This window comes from Neolamprologus multifasciatus, chromosome 20, assembly GCF_963576455.1.
Source record: "Neolamprologus multifasciatus chromosome 20, fNeoMul1.2, whole genome shotgun sequence".
NCBI lineage: Eukaryota > Metazoa > Chordata > Actinopteri > Cichliformes > Cichlidae > Neolamprologus > Neolamprologus multifasciatus.
The window spans coordinates 25215088-25226792 of NC_140458.1; the positions used below are offsets into that span (position 1 = coordinate 25215088).

Sequence of the window (11705 nt, forward strand, 5' to 3'; positions counted from 1 at the left end):
CTCTTGAGGAATAGTGATAGTCTGAAAGGAAACCTTCTGAATGAACTGTTTTTAGGTTTTGTTTAATGTCTGTTTTAAAAAATTTTTAAAAAATGAAGCGCTGAACATGATTTATTTTTACATTTGTAAAATGTAAAATAAAATTATTTTGACAGTTATAAAAATAAAAGGGCCCAGGTTTGTTTCCCTTAATAGTATTATTTTTGTTACGGCGGTAATTAGGCTGCTTAACATCAAAATAACATAATCGTTAAAGACCCCCCCCCCCCCCCCCCCCCCCTTTAAAAAAGATTTTGTTCCTCTCAAGCAAAAATCCATTCCGTTTTGCTTCGCAGTAAGACATCTTATTTTGAAAGTGTTCCCGGAATTTTTGGTTTCGCTTCGTGTCCCGAGCGCGGGCGAAGTGCGTTTGGGTTAATCAGGAGCGCCCAAATCTTACGCACGCAGTCAGGAAGTTTTCGCTCCAGTTTAAGTTTAACACCCAGTGACTCCGGTTACAGACAGCGTGGTCATGGTCAGAGAAGAAGAAAGATAAGACGCTAAATAAAAAAAGCCGGGCTGAATGTGACTCATACAGGCTGAATTATGCCTCTGCCTGTGATTTACTGACCCGGAGTGCGCTCCTCAGACTGGATGTATGGTTGACTGAAGAAGTCCTAACATTTGTCCCACATATATATTTGCTTCCGTGGAGCTAACTCGTGAGAGTTCTGATGGAGGGCCACATGTTGTTTGCGTGGATGCTGATGTGTTTGCTCCTGCGGCCCTCGACCGCACAGAACAGCCCACCTGAAGGAGGTAAACCAGTCTAATTATAATTATTTGCATTGCATAACAGGGGGGCGATAGCGACTAGCAGAATAACATTTTTTTTAAAGAAGAAGATTACAAATAAAACAATGTGAGCCACAATGATCTGTAATTTTTGGAAATAAAGCGACTTAAAGCGTTGGTGCCACATAATAAAAGGAATACAGCTGGGCTCGGGGCGGATTAGGGTGGGGTTGACATTACACCAGTGTTCTCAGTAAAGTGGCATGACTCCAGGTATTGAATTATCTGTTGATGAAAACAGCCAAGAGCAGCGACTTCACATAGTAGGGCTAGGGGCATGGGTGGGGGCACTCTGAGCGACCACCCAGGCATGCTGAGGATGGCTTCAGGTGCTCCCGGGAATTCTCAGGTTATTGTCAGTTGATGACATCTCAGGGCTTTACAACAGACTTCTAATAAGGGGAAGACCAAATAGCCTCCAGGTCTGCGGGAAAAGGTTTCTTGTTTTTAAATGATAATTTGGTTAATGTTAGTAGAACATAAGAGTGCAAAGAATGACAGATTTGATGCATCTTATTTTTTTTTTCTAAACACGCACAATAAGATGCTCGTCTTTATAAGCTGTTTTTGATTCTGATCAGTAACTGCTGATTTGCAGACCCCAAATCTAAACTAATCCTATCAGCTCTTATCATAGCAGTGCCTTTGTGCCATTCTGGCAAAGCTCATGACCACAAAGTGACAGAGATTTCCCCAGGTGGTGATGGCACCGGCAGGTTTCTTAGTGAGAGTGGATATTTATGAGTTCCTGTAGTTAGGGATATGCTGATGCTTTGCTGTTCCATTTATAGGGATACGATGAGATAACTTGGTCTACGGTAATTAGGCTTTATATAAATGTACTTGCTGTTTTTTACTCTAGTTAAATAAAGGTCTTATGTCTGTAACCTTTAACAACAGTTATAAATCACTAATAATTAACCATATGTCTAATAAAGGCTCAAAAAGTAATGTTATACTATGCTCTAAACCCAGGATGTCAAACTTATTTTATGTTTACTTTGATGTGAGTGGGCCAGACCTGTGTAAAGACATTTAAGTCTATGTTTCAGCCCCACCCCATGTCTTAATAGAAAAAGAAACGCAATTTCAAGAGAAATGTTGCTGTAGTGTAGCACATGAGAGAATTCTTGCAGCACTAACAAATAAATGTGTAACAAAGTTCTAGTAGTTCATTATCCAAACTGTCCTGTAAACAGAAAATCTGTTTTCTGACTGCGTGCTGATAATAAAAAACAAAAACAAAAAAAAGAGAAACGTATGTAGTAGGTAGAATACTTTAGTGTGGTATAGAGATCTTTATCAGAAGGAAAAAGCTGTAAAACTTACATTTTTTACAAATCCTGAATTAACGCTCTCCTTCACATTTTCCAAAGCTGCCCAGTTTACTGCCCGATTCGGGCCCCCTGGGCTCTATGTTTGGCACCCCTCCTTTAGACCTTAGACTGTCTGAAAATGAAGTAGCTTATTGTATTGTATTATACTGAGGCAGTGCCTTGTACCTTCCAGAGACCAGTCATCAACCACTGGTAGCAATTCTGTGCCTTATATTTTTTGGCTGCTTCTGGTTGTTCCCATGTTACAAAGCGTCACCGGTGTGGGTAGCTCTGCATGTTTCTATTTTGCACAGTTTCATGCTTCTCATGACAAAACCCCAAGGGGGGACTTTTGCATTACGAGCTGCAGTCAAACCAGAGACACCACTACACTGCAATTGTAATGGTACAAAAACAAGGTCCTTTAAAGAAAATGTGCAAAATTAGACAGGAATACCACTCAATTTTATTCATTTAAACTTCTATAGTGCTTTTCTGCTCTTGCTCAAGCTTTATCCTTTTCATATCATTCTCATCCCAACATACAACCTATTTAAATCTTCACCGTGTTTTTAGCCAACCCCCCCCCCCCCCCATAACATACTCATATGTTTTTGTAAGGTGCTCAGCCTGAACTGCTTGCTGTTTTACTCACGCTTCATTTTTTTCCATCACGTCATTAGCTAAGATCTGTAGTGCATGCGATAACCCGAGACAGCATTCAACCACGGCAATAAAGAACAATAAAATGGCTCTCTCCAGCAGTAGGTCTGAAGATAAAGGCATACCTGCACAAACGTAGAGGTAAGGGGCTCCTATACGAGTGATGTAAGGAATTCTTTAGGTTGATAGAGGGGAAAAAAGGCAGCAAGCATGCAGGCTGGCATGTGTGCACACACGCTTGATTTGTGTGTATACATGCTTCGCTGCTCAGCTTTCAACACCTTGAAGCCTAGTCCACACCTCATGTCATGCGTTGGACCTTGACATATTTGAAAAACGAGACACTGAATTACACGCCTATATAACTGTATTTTCTGCAGAGTCATATATGTGTAGTCCAAAGTCTTCATCTTAAAAGTTTCTGATTTCTCGAGTGACGATTTTAACAGTAGGCAGGATTTCTTTTGGATCTGTGCACAATCTGTAGATCTGAAGCTAAGTTCTGCTTGTTGTGCTGCTGTTTCCTGCTCTGTATATGGTCATCCAGCATTCCTCTTCATCCCTCACATGAAACTGGCAGTACCCCCCAGCTTCATTCCTCTCCTTTTAACGCCTTTTATTTCCCTCGTCCCGCCTTCTTTCTCCACTCCCTCCCTCTCTCCCACCAGTACCCAGCACAGCTACTGTCATGCCTGTTCCTCTACTTTGGGCATTGTTGCTTCTGTTATAAGATATGCAAAATTAGGGAGTGGAAAAAAAAAAATCCACCCGTAGCTTTGTGCTTGGATGCCTTTAATCCGTTATACAACTTTTGAAGTTACAGTATCATGATGCCCGCATCAGTTTTGTACTTCCTCTGTTTGTTTTACAGTCTTCTTATCTCCAAAACCACAGCCTATTTTGGGGGGTTTTTTGCTTTTAACTTTCTTCTGCTTTCATGTAAAACAAACAATTTTCTCTATAAGATTTGTTCACTGTGACACTGTTTTTCTCTCTCATAAAAACAGGATGGAAATGTGTGTAGGGGGAAGCACGAAAAGAGACCTGTGGAAAAACAGAATCATAGAGAGAGTTGTTGGCGCAAGTCAGCAACTGATTCTGCCCGCCTGATATGCATATTAATGACTGTATTGATGTTTGTTTCTACTCCACAGTGCTGAACTGCTGTGAGGGGGACGTCCTCTTCTTGGTGGATTCCTCGGGGAGTGTGTCATCCTACGAGCACTCCCGAATGCTAGCCTTCCTGTCTGAGCTCATCTCCCCCTTTTCGCTGGGAGAGGACCAGGTAAGGGTAGGACTTCTGCAGGTGGGCACCAAACCACGTCTCGAGTTCGGCTTTGATAAATACAGCACCCAAAGCGGCCTTCAGGCTGCTTTAAAAACCATCCAGCCTCTCAGGGGGGACACCAACACAGTTGAGGCGCTGAAAATGGTGAAGGAGTGGGTCCTGCAACCTGGAAAGGCTGGTGGCGCCCGGGAAAGGCTCCCGAGGGTGCTAGTGTGGCTGACTGATGGAGTAAAACCAGGGGATGTGACTGGACCGATGGCCCAGCTTCGGGATGATGGTGTGGCCGTGCTGGTCGTGTCCACTGGCCATGGCAACTACCAGGTGTTGAGGCAGGTGGTGAGCCCACCTGTGGAGGACCACCTGCACTTTGTGGACATTGACGATATGAGCATCATCACAAAGGAATTCCGGGATGCCATTATTGGTGAGTACAGCATGGGTAGTGTCTTTATGTGTTGCAAATAAAAGATTTAAAGAATGAACAGATAATTAGAATTAGTCGTTGGACTGAACACAACACACATTCTGCTCAATAAATAATGTGTATCTGCACATGCCTGTACTACAGAGACTGGGAAAAATATTATTTATGATCGATCCTGACCAATTAAAGCTGGATTGCTCATGCGCTTGAGTAGCTTTGGGAAACCCCCCTTCCATTCAAACGCGCTTCTCCCTAATTCCACACATGCTCTTGAAGACAAGGAGACCAACTAGCCGGGACACTCTGCGTGCATGTGTATGAGTTCCTGTAATGAGATAGGCCAATCTATTAATGGATTAATGATTCACCATCTCTTTCTGCTCCATCCAACACTATGCCCAACATGACACACACACATATATATTTATATATAGAGACCTGGAAGATGAGCCATTTCTCTGGATGGATTAGGTAACTGTCATAACACTCACAAGGGTCACTACAGCATTTATACAACAGCTGTAAGATATGATGCATAATAGAAAATAGGGCTTGTGTAGAACAAGGTGGAATGCATCAGTCCTTGCTGGGTGCATAAGGATTTAATCACAGATATCAGTGCATCTGGGGAATTTGTTATTTTGTTGCAGGGCCTCACTGGGTTGGCTATTTCAGGTTGTCTCAGTGCTGTCGCTGTGAATGCATTTAGGTTTCAAAGTCTGGGAGTCTATGTGAGTAGCTGACTGAAGCCAAGGCATTTTTAGTGCTCCTTCTGTCCTGTCACCATCATTTCTCCTCCTTTTTGAAAATTAAAAATGATAACTCAACCCCAACAACGTGTGCACGCGCTAACACGAGATCCTTCCGTCTCCAACAGAGATCATCCGAGCTGAACGAATTCACGTTCGAGACGTCTCCACCAGCTCCGCCACGCTGCAGTGGCGACCCGTTCTGTCCGGGTTGACGGGCCACTATGAGATCCTCTTCAAAGAACTTCGGAGAGGAGTCGGTGGGGTTGAGACCAGTAGGCCTGATGTATTCACTGGAGGACCTCCGTACCAGAGACTTACCCAGACTGCAGACTCCAGCACTGCCAGGTTAACTGGCCTGAAGCCTGACACCAACTATATCGCCATACTGAGACCAGAGTCCAACGAACAAGCCTTTAACGAGCTCCATGTCACCTTCAGAACTAGATCAGGTTGAGTTCTCTCTATATATACGCTTGCTTTGCAAGTTGCACAAAACCTTTTCAGTGGTTTGCTATAAATATAAAAAGTCAAAGTTCTAATTTGCTTTTGCAGTCTCTCAAATTTAGGAAGTTGCTCTTTTTATCTGTTCTGCATGCAACACTTTCAATTTTGTTGACATTCTGAATGAAATGTCTTTGTTATAGGCCCACGATAAGAAAATAAAAGCTAAATCCACTGCAATTAAAAAGCTTGTGTAAAAGATTTTATTTTGTGGTTCGGTGAAGAAGAAAAAATTCAAAGTGAAAATCATCATATTCTCCTCATATTTTTTCTACTGCCTCAGCAATTGTTCTCGTCTCTCTTACACACCAGAGGTGCTGAGCCCAGCTGTGGTAACAGTTTCTGAGCCTGGACAAAGCAGTGTTCGGGTCAGCTGGGGTCCTCTCCAACCAGGGATGGTTGAGAGTTACTCTGTTGAGTATTCAGCCCTGCCCACGGGTAAAGTGCACTATGTCCAACTGAGTCGAAGTCAGAATTCTACTCTGCTCAGAAACCTCCAACCAGATACCACTTACTTGGTCACTGTTACCGCCAGGCACGCCTCAGGAAAGGAGAAAGCCATGTCTGTCAAAGTGTGCACTCAAGAAGGTGAGGTCAAACTAGGTCATAATCCCACTCCTTCATTGTCTTATGCATTCTGCATCCTAAATTCTAGATAATTGCAGTTCCGTTCAGTTCTGGAATGGTCAGTTCTCCTGCTGTTTTGTTTTTTTGCTTCACTGCTTTATAGTTCTATTTCCTTTTGAAATATAACCTAACTTTTGAATGGTCTCTGTCTCTAGCGACTCCAGCGCTGGCAGACCTCCAGTTGACTACAGTGGGTAGTGACTCAGTAGAGGTTGAATGGAACAGTGGCACATCTGGCTTGAGGGGCTACTGGCTCACCTGGGAGGGACAGCAAAGCTCTGCCCCTGGTCAGCGCTCCTCTCTCTACTTGCCACCCAACTCCCTCTCAACACGGCTCACGCACCTGCCCCCTTCGGCTAGAGTGTGCGTGTCACCCATTTACCGGACGGCACGGGGAGAGGGACTGTGTTGCACGGCACAGTTTCACTCAGGTGAGTGTGGGCCTGGTAGATTAAAAAGCACCAAGGAATTGAATTTTTTTTTAAGTTAGTTGGTTAATATATTATGGATTAGTTTGAAGTATTTCTACAAAACACTGAAGCCCAAAAACAATTATACAACGCAAAAACTCATGCACTATTTTGGTACAGTATCAAACCATGCATATAGTAGATTTCAATTAATACCCCAGTAGAGCGGAGTTCACATAAGTCTTGTTTATTGAGATCAGACCATTGAAAAAAAAAAATCTTTCTCTGGGATCCTTTTCCTGGTTTAGGTGGGTAACCCACAGGCCTCACCAGCAACAGCTACTAAATATTAATAGTCTTTAAAATTACTTATTTAAATGTAATTTTGCACTGCAGCAAGCTCTGCAAATGAAAGTTGCTCTGTATTGGGAGTGGAAGCAGAAATCGCAGTGATATTTTTCTCATAACAAGTTATTTTAATTCCTTAATAAATGCCCCATGTGTGCACTTTGTATGTAAGTTTGAGAGCTTAAAATGTATAAATACTAATATCTCAGCTGCTTCTTTCCTTCTTTTCCTTTAGATGCATTAGTGTATGGCTACCAATCATAGCACCCTGAGTCTGCAACTCTGCAACTGTACCTTACCAAACATGGAGGGACGAAGGCGAGAAGAATACTGACTTTCATCCATAATTCTTTTCCCTGCCTTTCCCCTCTGTGGAAATCCTCCAGGAGTGACGTGTGGGTTGGCTTACCGAACACTCATGTGGAAGCCATGGACACTTAAGAGTCGGGGGGGGGGGGGGGGGGGGGGGGGGGGACAGCCACATGCTGACTGCTGCAATCTGCAACACAAAGGAATAACTACTTTCCTGTTTTTATCTTCTCATCTGGTTTGCCCCTGTACTAAATGATGCTTCACATTAAGGACGTGCATTAAAGAAACATAATTTGTAGGTGTGTTTCACAGCTACGGAGAAGGGTGTGATGGGAATGTTGAGGGTTTATGTGGCTTGTCTTGAAAAATGGGTTTCCACCATATGCGGGCCATGTGTTCAAATCTGCTCCCTCCCCCAAATCCACGTAAAGCACAGAAAACATCTGATTTACATTTTTGATGAATGCAATGAATTCTGCTTCAGTTGACAGTATTCAAACGATTAAAGCTTTGGGCAGATTCAGTTACGATTGCTTTGACCTTTCAAGATATTATAAAAACACCAACCACGTGCTGAAAGTAGAGGGATGCTGTATATGATGTGCAGATCTGTGTAACTGAGAGTAGCCTTCTACCGATGTCTTGTACATCCAGTAATATTTATTAATCTGAAAATCATGCAAATATAAGAATCTATAACTTCTTCACAGACATGCTCTTTACATTTTAAGACTTTCTTTTATAGCTAGTCTCTGCTGCCCCCTACTGAAAGGATTACAGGCTTCTCTTTTACTGTATACTGAAAACATGTATTTTATGCTGACTGCCTTTGGAATTTAATACCAGCTTACAATAAAGTCATTTTGTAATTTTGTTTACATATTTGGTTGTTTATTTTAAATTTTAGCATATAACAATACTACTGACTGGAAAAACAGCCAAGTCTGGTGGGTATCGCATTAATTTTTTTTTAACTGAGATAAAAAAAGTACAAACATTAAAAATGTTAAATTAAAAATAAAACTGCAGCTGGTCTGCTGGTAGTCTCCTCTGGTGGCTTTAGTCTGTGAGGTGGACCTCAGGAAAAAAACTACTGCTGATGCTTTTTGAGCTGGAGGTGTTAAAAGTCCAGGTGACTGATTTTGAACACCCAGACTCCGCCTGCTCTCAAAGCCACTCTAATCTGTGCAGGGTCTTCTCCAAACAACAAAGCTCTAGAATTGATCTCCTGAAATAAATTTAGACAACTTTTTTCATTTTGGTTTATTATTTTATTACTGTGATTTTTTTATCGAGGCAGCTGATTTAGTCTATCACAACACTGAGAAAAATGGAGCATACCTCTGTTGAGGCTCCTTTAAATTTTAAATGAAAAACAGGTGTGTGTGTGACAGATTTTTCTGTAGGTACATGGCATCATAAACAAATGGTTCAGTGTCATGGGGAAGGACACTTCAGTAACATTAGCAGCCCTTCAAGCTTTTGTTGTTGTTTTCAGTTACTTCTTTTTTCATCACATCATTGGAGATTCTAAAACTCAAAAAAATTGATAAACTATGTTATATTTTGTCATGTTTCGGCTCTGTGCAGGCAGGAGAAGGACCCAAACGCAAAACTCACCACACAGGAATTAAACTCAGAGAAACACAGGGCTTAAATATACTGAGGGATAACGAGGGAATGAGACACAGAAGGAGAGCACAGCTGGGAGTAATCAGGCTGGACGAGACAAGGGAAGCAAAACTAGAAACACTGACATGAGACACGGACCTTCAAAGTAAAACAGGAAACACACTGACTGAACTCTAGACATGTAAACTTAACAGCAACTGGGGAGACAGAACATAGGAACCTGAAACATGGTACAGAAAGGCACAGTAGACACAACATGGAACACAGGGAAGCCATATTACAAAACCTAAGAAATAAACCTATGATAACCATAACTGAAACCTAGGAAAATAACAAACACAGTACAACAAAGGACTCAAAACATAAACCATAATATAAAAACACAAGAACTGGGTCAGAAAGACCCAGAACCGTGACATATTTGTACCTGGACAGGTAAATAGAATGGCACATGAATGTGATGGAGGCAAATCGGGAAGCCCTTGTTCTGTGGCAAAAATGCATTTAAAATGTTAAAAGCCTCCATCACAGTCATTAACGTGCATGAATGCCACGTCAACAGTGACTTAGAAAGAAAATACATCCAAGAGTTTTGGTTGATTTCTGTTTATTTTATGTTGTTGGCTGTGCAAATTAAGACTGTAGGTTTGGTTAGGGGTTACATTCAGTTTCACTTCAATTTAATTTTACTCACTAAATCAGGAGAACATTTGTCAAGCTGGGATAACCACATTTACTCAGGGCTTTCTTGACGTGATGTTCTTCTGTTTCCCTGGCCGCTGTGTCTGTGGGGATGGTTTTTGCTCTGTGTTGTAGTGTCCTGATGACACCCAGTGGATGCTCCACTGGATGATAAGAGTCAAAACTTAATACTGATCCTATGCATGGGTTAACAGTACAGCTGTAAGCTGTTTTATTAAAGATAAAAGCTGTAGCTTTTAAATATCTTAATGTGTCGGGCCACCAAGTTAATATGATCCTTGAATTGTGGTATGTCCTGAGATTTGATTTTCACCCAGGTGTCATCCACATACCTGAACCAATGACTTGGTGGTGTTCCAGGGTAGGATAACAGAGCCCTCTTTCCCACTTCTTCCATGTACAAGTTATCCAAAATGGGTGAAACTGGGAAAGCCACGGCACACCCCTGTTTCTGCCTGTAGCATTGACCTTTGTATGTGAAATATGTGAAATGAAGACACAGTTCTAAGAGTAAAACACGCTCGGTAGGTGCTGAGAGAGGTCCTGTTATTCCTCGTGAGCTACCTCCACTTCAGTGACTCAAACGCAGGTGAAGAGAAATGTTACATCATACGAGACCATTGTTTCACTTGCCTCCATAATGATGTTCTTGATGTGGTGTTTAGAGCTGCCTACCAATTGGTTGAGGATCAAAAGTCAATCAAAAAGATCAAAAGCCAGAAACTTTGAGATGTTATAGGTGACCGAGTTGATCATACAGACAATTGGTCTTTAAGGTACACATTGTTTATATATCTTCGGTGAACCATACTTGATGTAGCTTCCCCCGGTTATAGCCTGTGTTATGAGGGCTGGTCAATAACATTGTCTTGTTCTAACTGCTACAGACAATCTATCACCCTCTTCCTGTAACCACTTCCTGGATCTCTTTTCAGGGGCTCATAAGTATTTTTATCACTGAGCAGTGACAGAATTTTCTCATGATAGTCTTTCTGGTTTAGCAAATCCGTGCACCTGCCCTAGCTTCCCGGAAAGATGAAAACGCTGTTGTTTTTACTAAGCAATGTGAGTGCCTTCCTCTCCTCCATGCAGATGTTGGATGCTCAGCTGTTCATTAAAAGCTGGTTCTGTGCCTTCTGGGGGACTTTAAAAAAAATAAATAAATAAATAAATAGTATGTTTATTGAGTTTTATATTACAGAACAAGCAAAGAATAGTAGTACAGTTAACATAAGATTTATATTAAACATCATAGTCCCCAAAATAAACAAATATAGATTAAAAAATAATAATAATAATAAAATAAAACAAACAAAGCAAGAAGAGAAACAACTAAAAACAAACAAACAAAAAAACTCAGCACCAAGTATCATTTTCTAAATTAATTCACTTCATAATGTCTCAGAAACTCAGCTAAAGGTAACCCTATTTCTTCAAAATCTACGCCCTTTCCTCTGATAATATAAGTATGTCGTTCCAATACAATATATGATGCCATCTCCTTTACCCACATATGACTTGAGGGTACATCCATTTTCTTCCATTACAAAGGTATTAACCGCCTGGCTTGCAGGAGTCCAAAGTCAATTAATTTTAGCTGTCTGGAGCTAAAATCACCGTTCTTTGGATATATACCCAACACACACATTTTTTGCTTCAACAGGTATATTTACTCCAACAATCTTTGATAGAGTTTGTGTGATTGATTTCCAGTTTTTACTACAGCTATCTGGAATGACAGGCGACCAGCGATTCAGTTTGACTGGGGTTATGTAACTTCTTATCAACCACTTATATTGGAGGAGTTTCATGGTTGTATTAATTGATTGTCTTTGGGCTTTTAAACATACAGTGTCTCAGTCCGCCTCCGGTATCTCCACTTGGATGTCAGCCCTC

The 11705-nt window shown here is 41.5% G+C and overlaps 1 protein-coding gene across 1 annotated transcript; it reads left to right on the top strand.

Moving 5' to 3' along the window:
- The first annotated feature begins 401 nt into the window (after positions 1 to 401).
- On the top strand, positions 402 to 7619 carry vwa1 (von Willebrand factor A domain containing 1). Its single transcript, XM_085144751.1, has 6 exons — positions 402 to 798; positions 3968 to 4525; positions 5403 to 5726; positions 6091 to 6366; positions 6561 to 6836; positions 7399 to 7619. The coding sequence occupies exons 1-6, from the start codon at positions 714 to 716 to the stop codon at positions 7425 to 7427; spliced, it is 1548 nt and encodes a 515-aa protein (XP_085000877.1). The 5' UTR covers positions 402 to 713; the 3' UTR covers positions 7428 to 7619.
- Positions 7620 to 11705: the final 4086 nt, after the last annotated feature.

Coding starts and splice junctions, on each gene's coding strand:
- vwa1 (XM_085144751.1), top strand. CDS start 714: ATGGAGGGCCACATGTTGTTTGCGTGGATGCTGATGTGTTTGCTCCTG. Junction 799..3,967: donor GAACAGCCCACCTGAAGGAG/GTAAACCAGTCT, acceptor TCTACTCCACAG/TGCTGAACTGCTGTGAGGGG. Junction 6,367..6,560: donor CAAAGTGTGCACTCAAGAAG/GTGAGGTCAAAC, acceptor CTCTGTCTCTAG/CGACTCCAGCGCTGGCAGAC.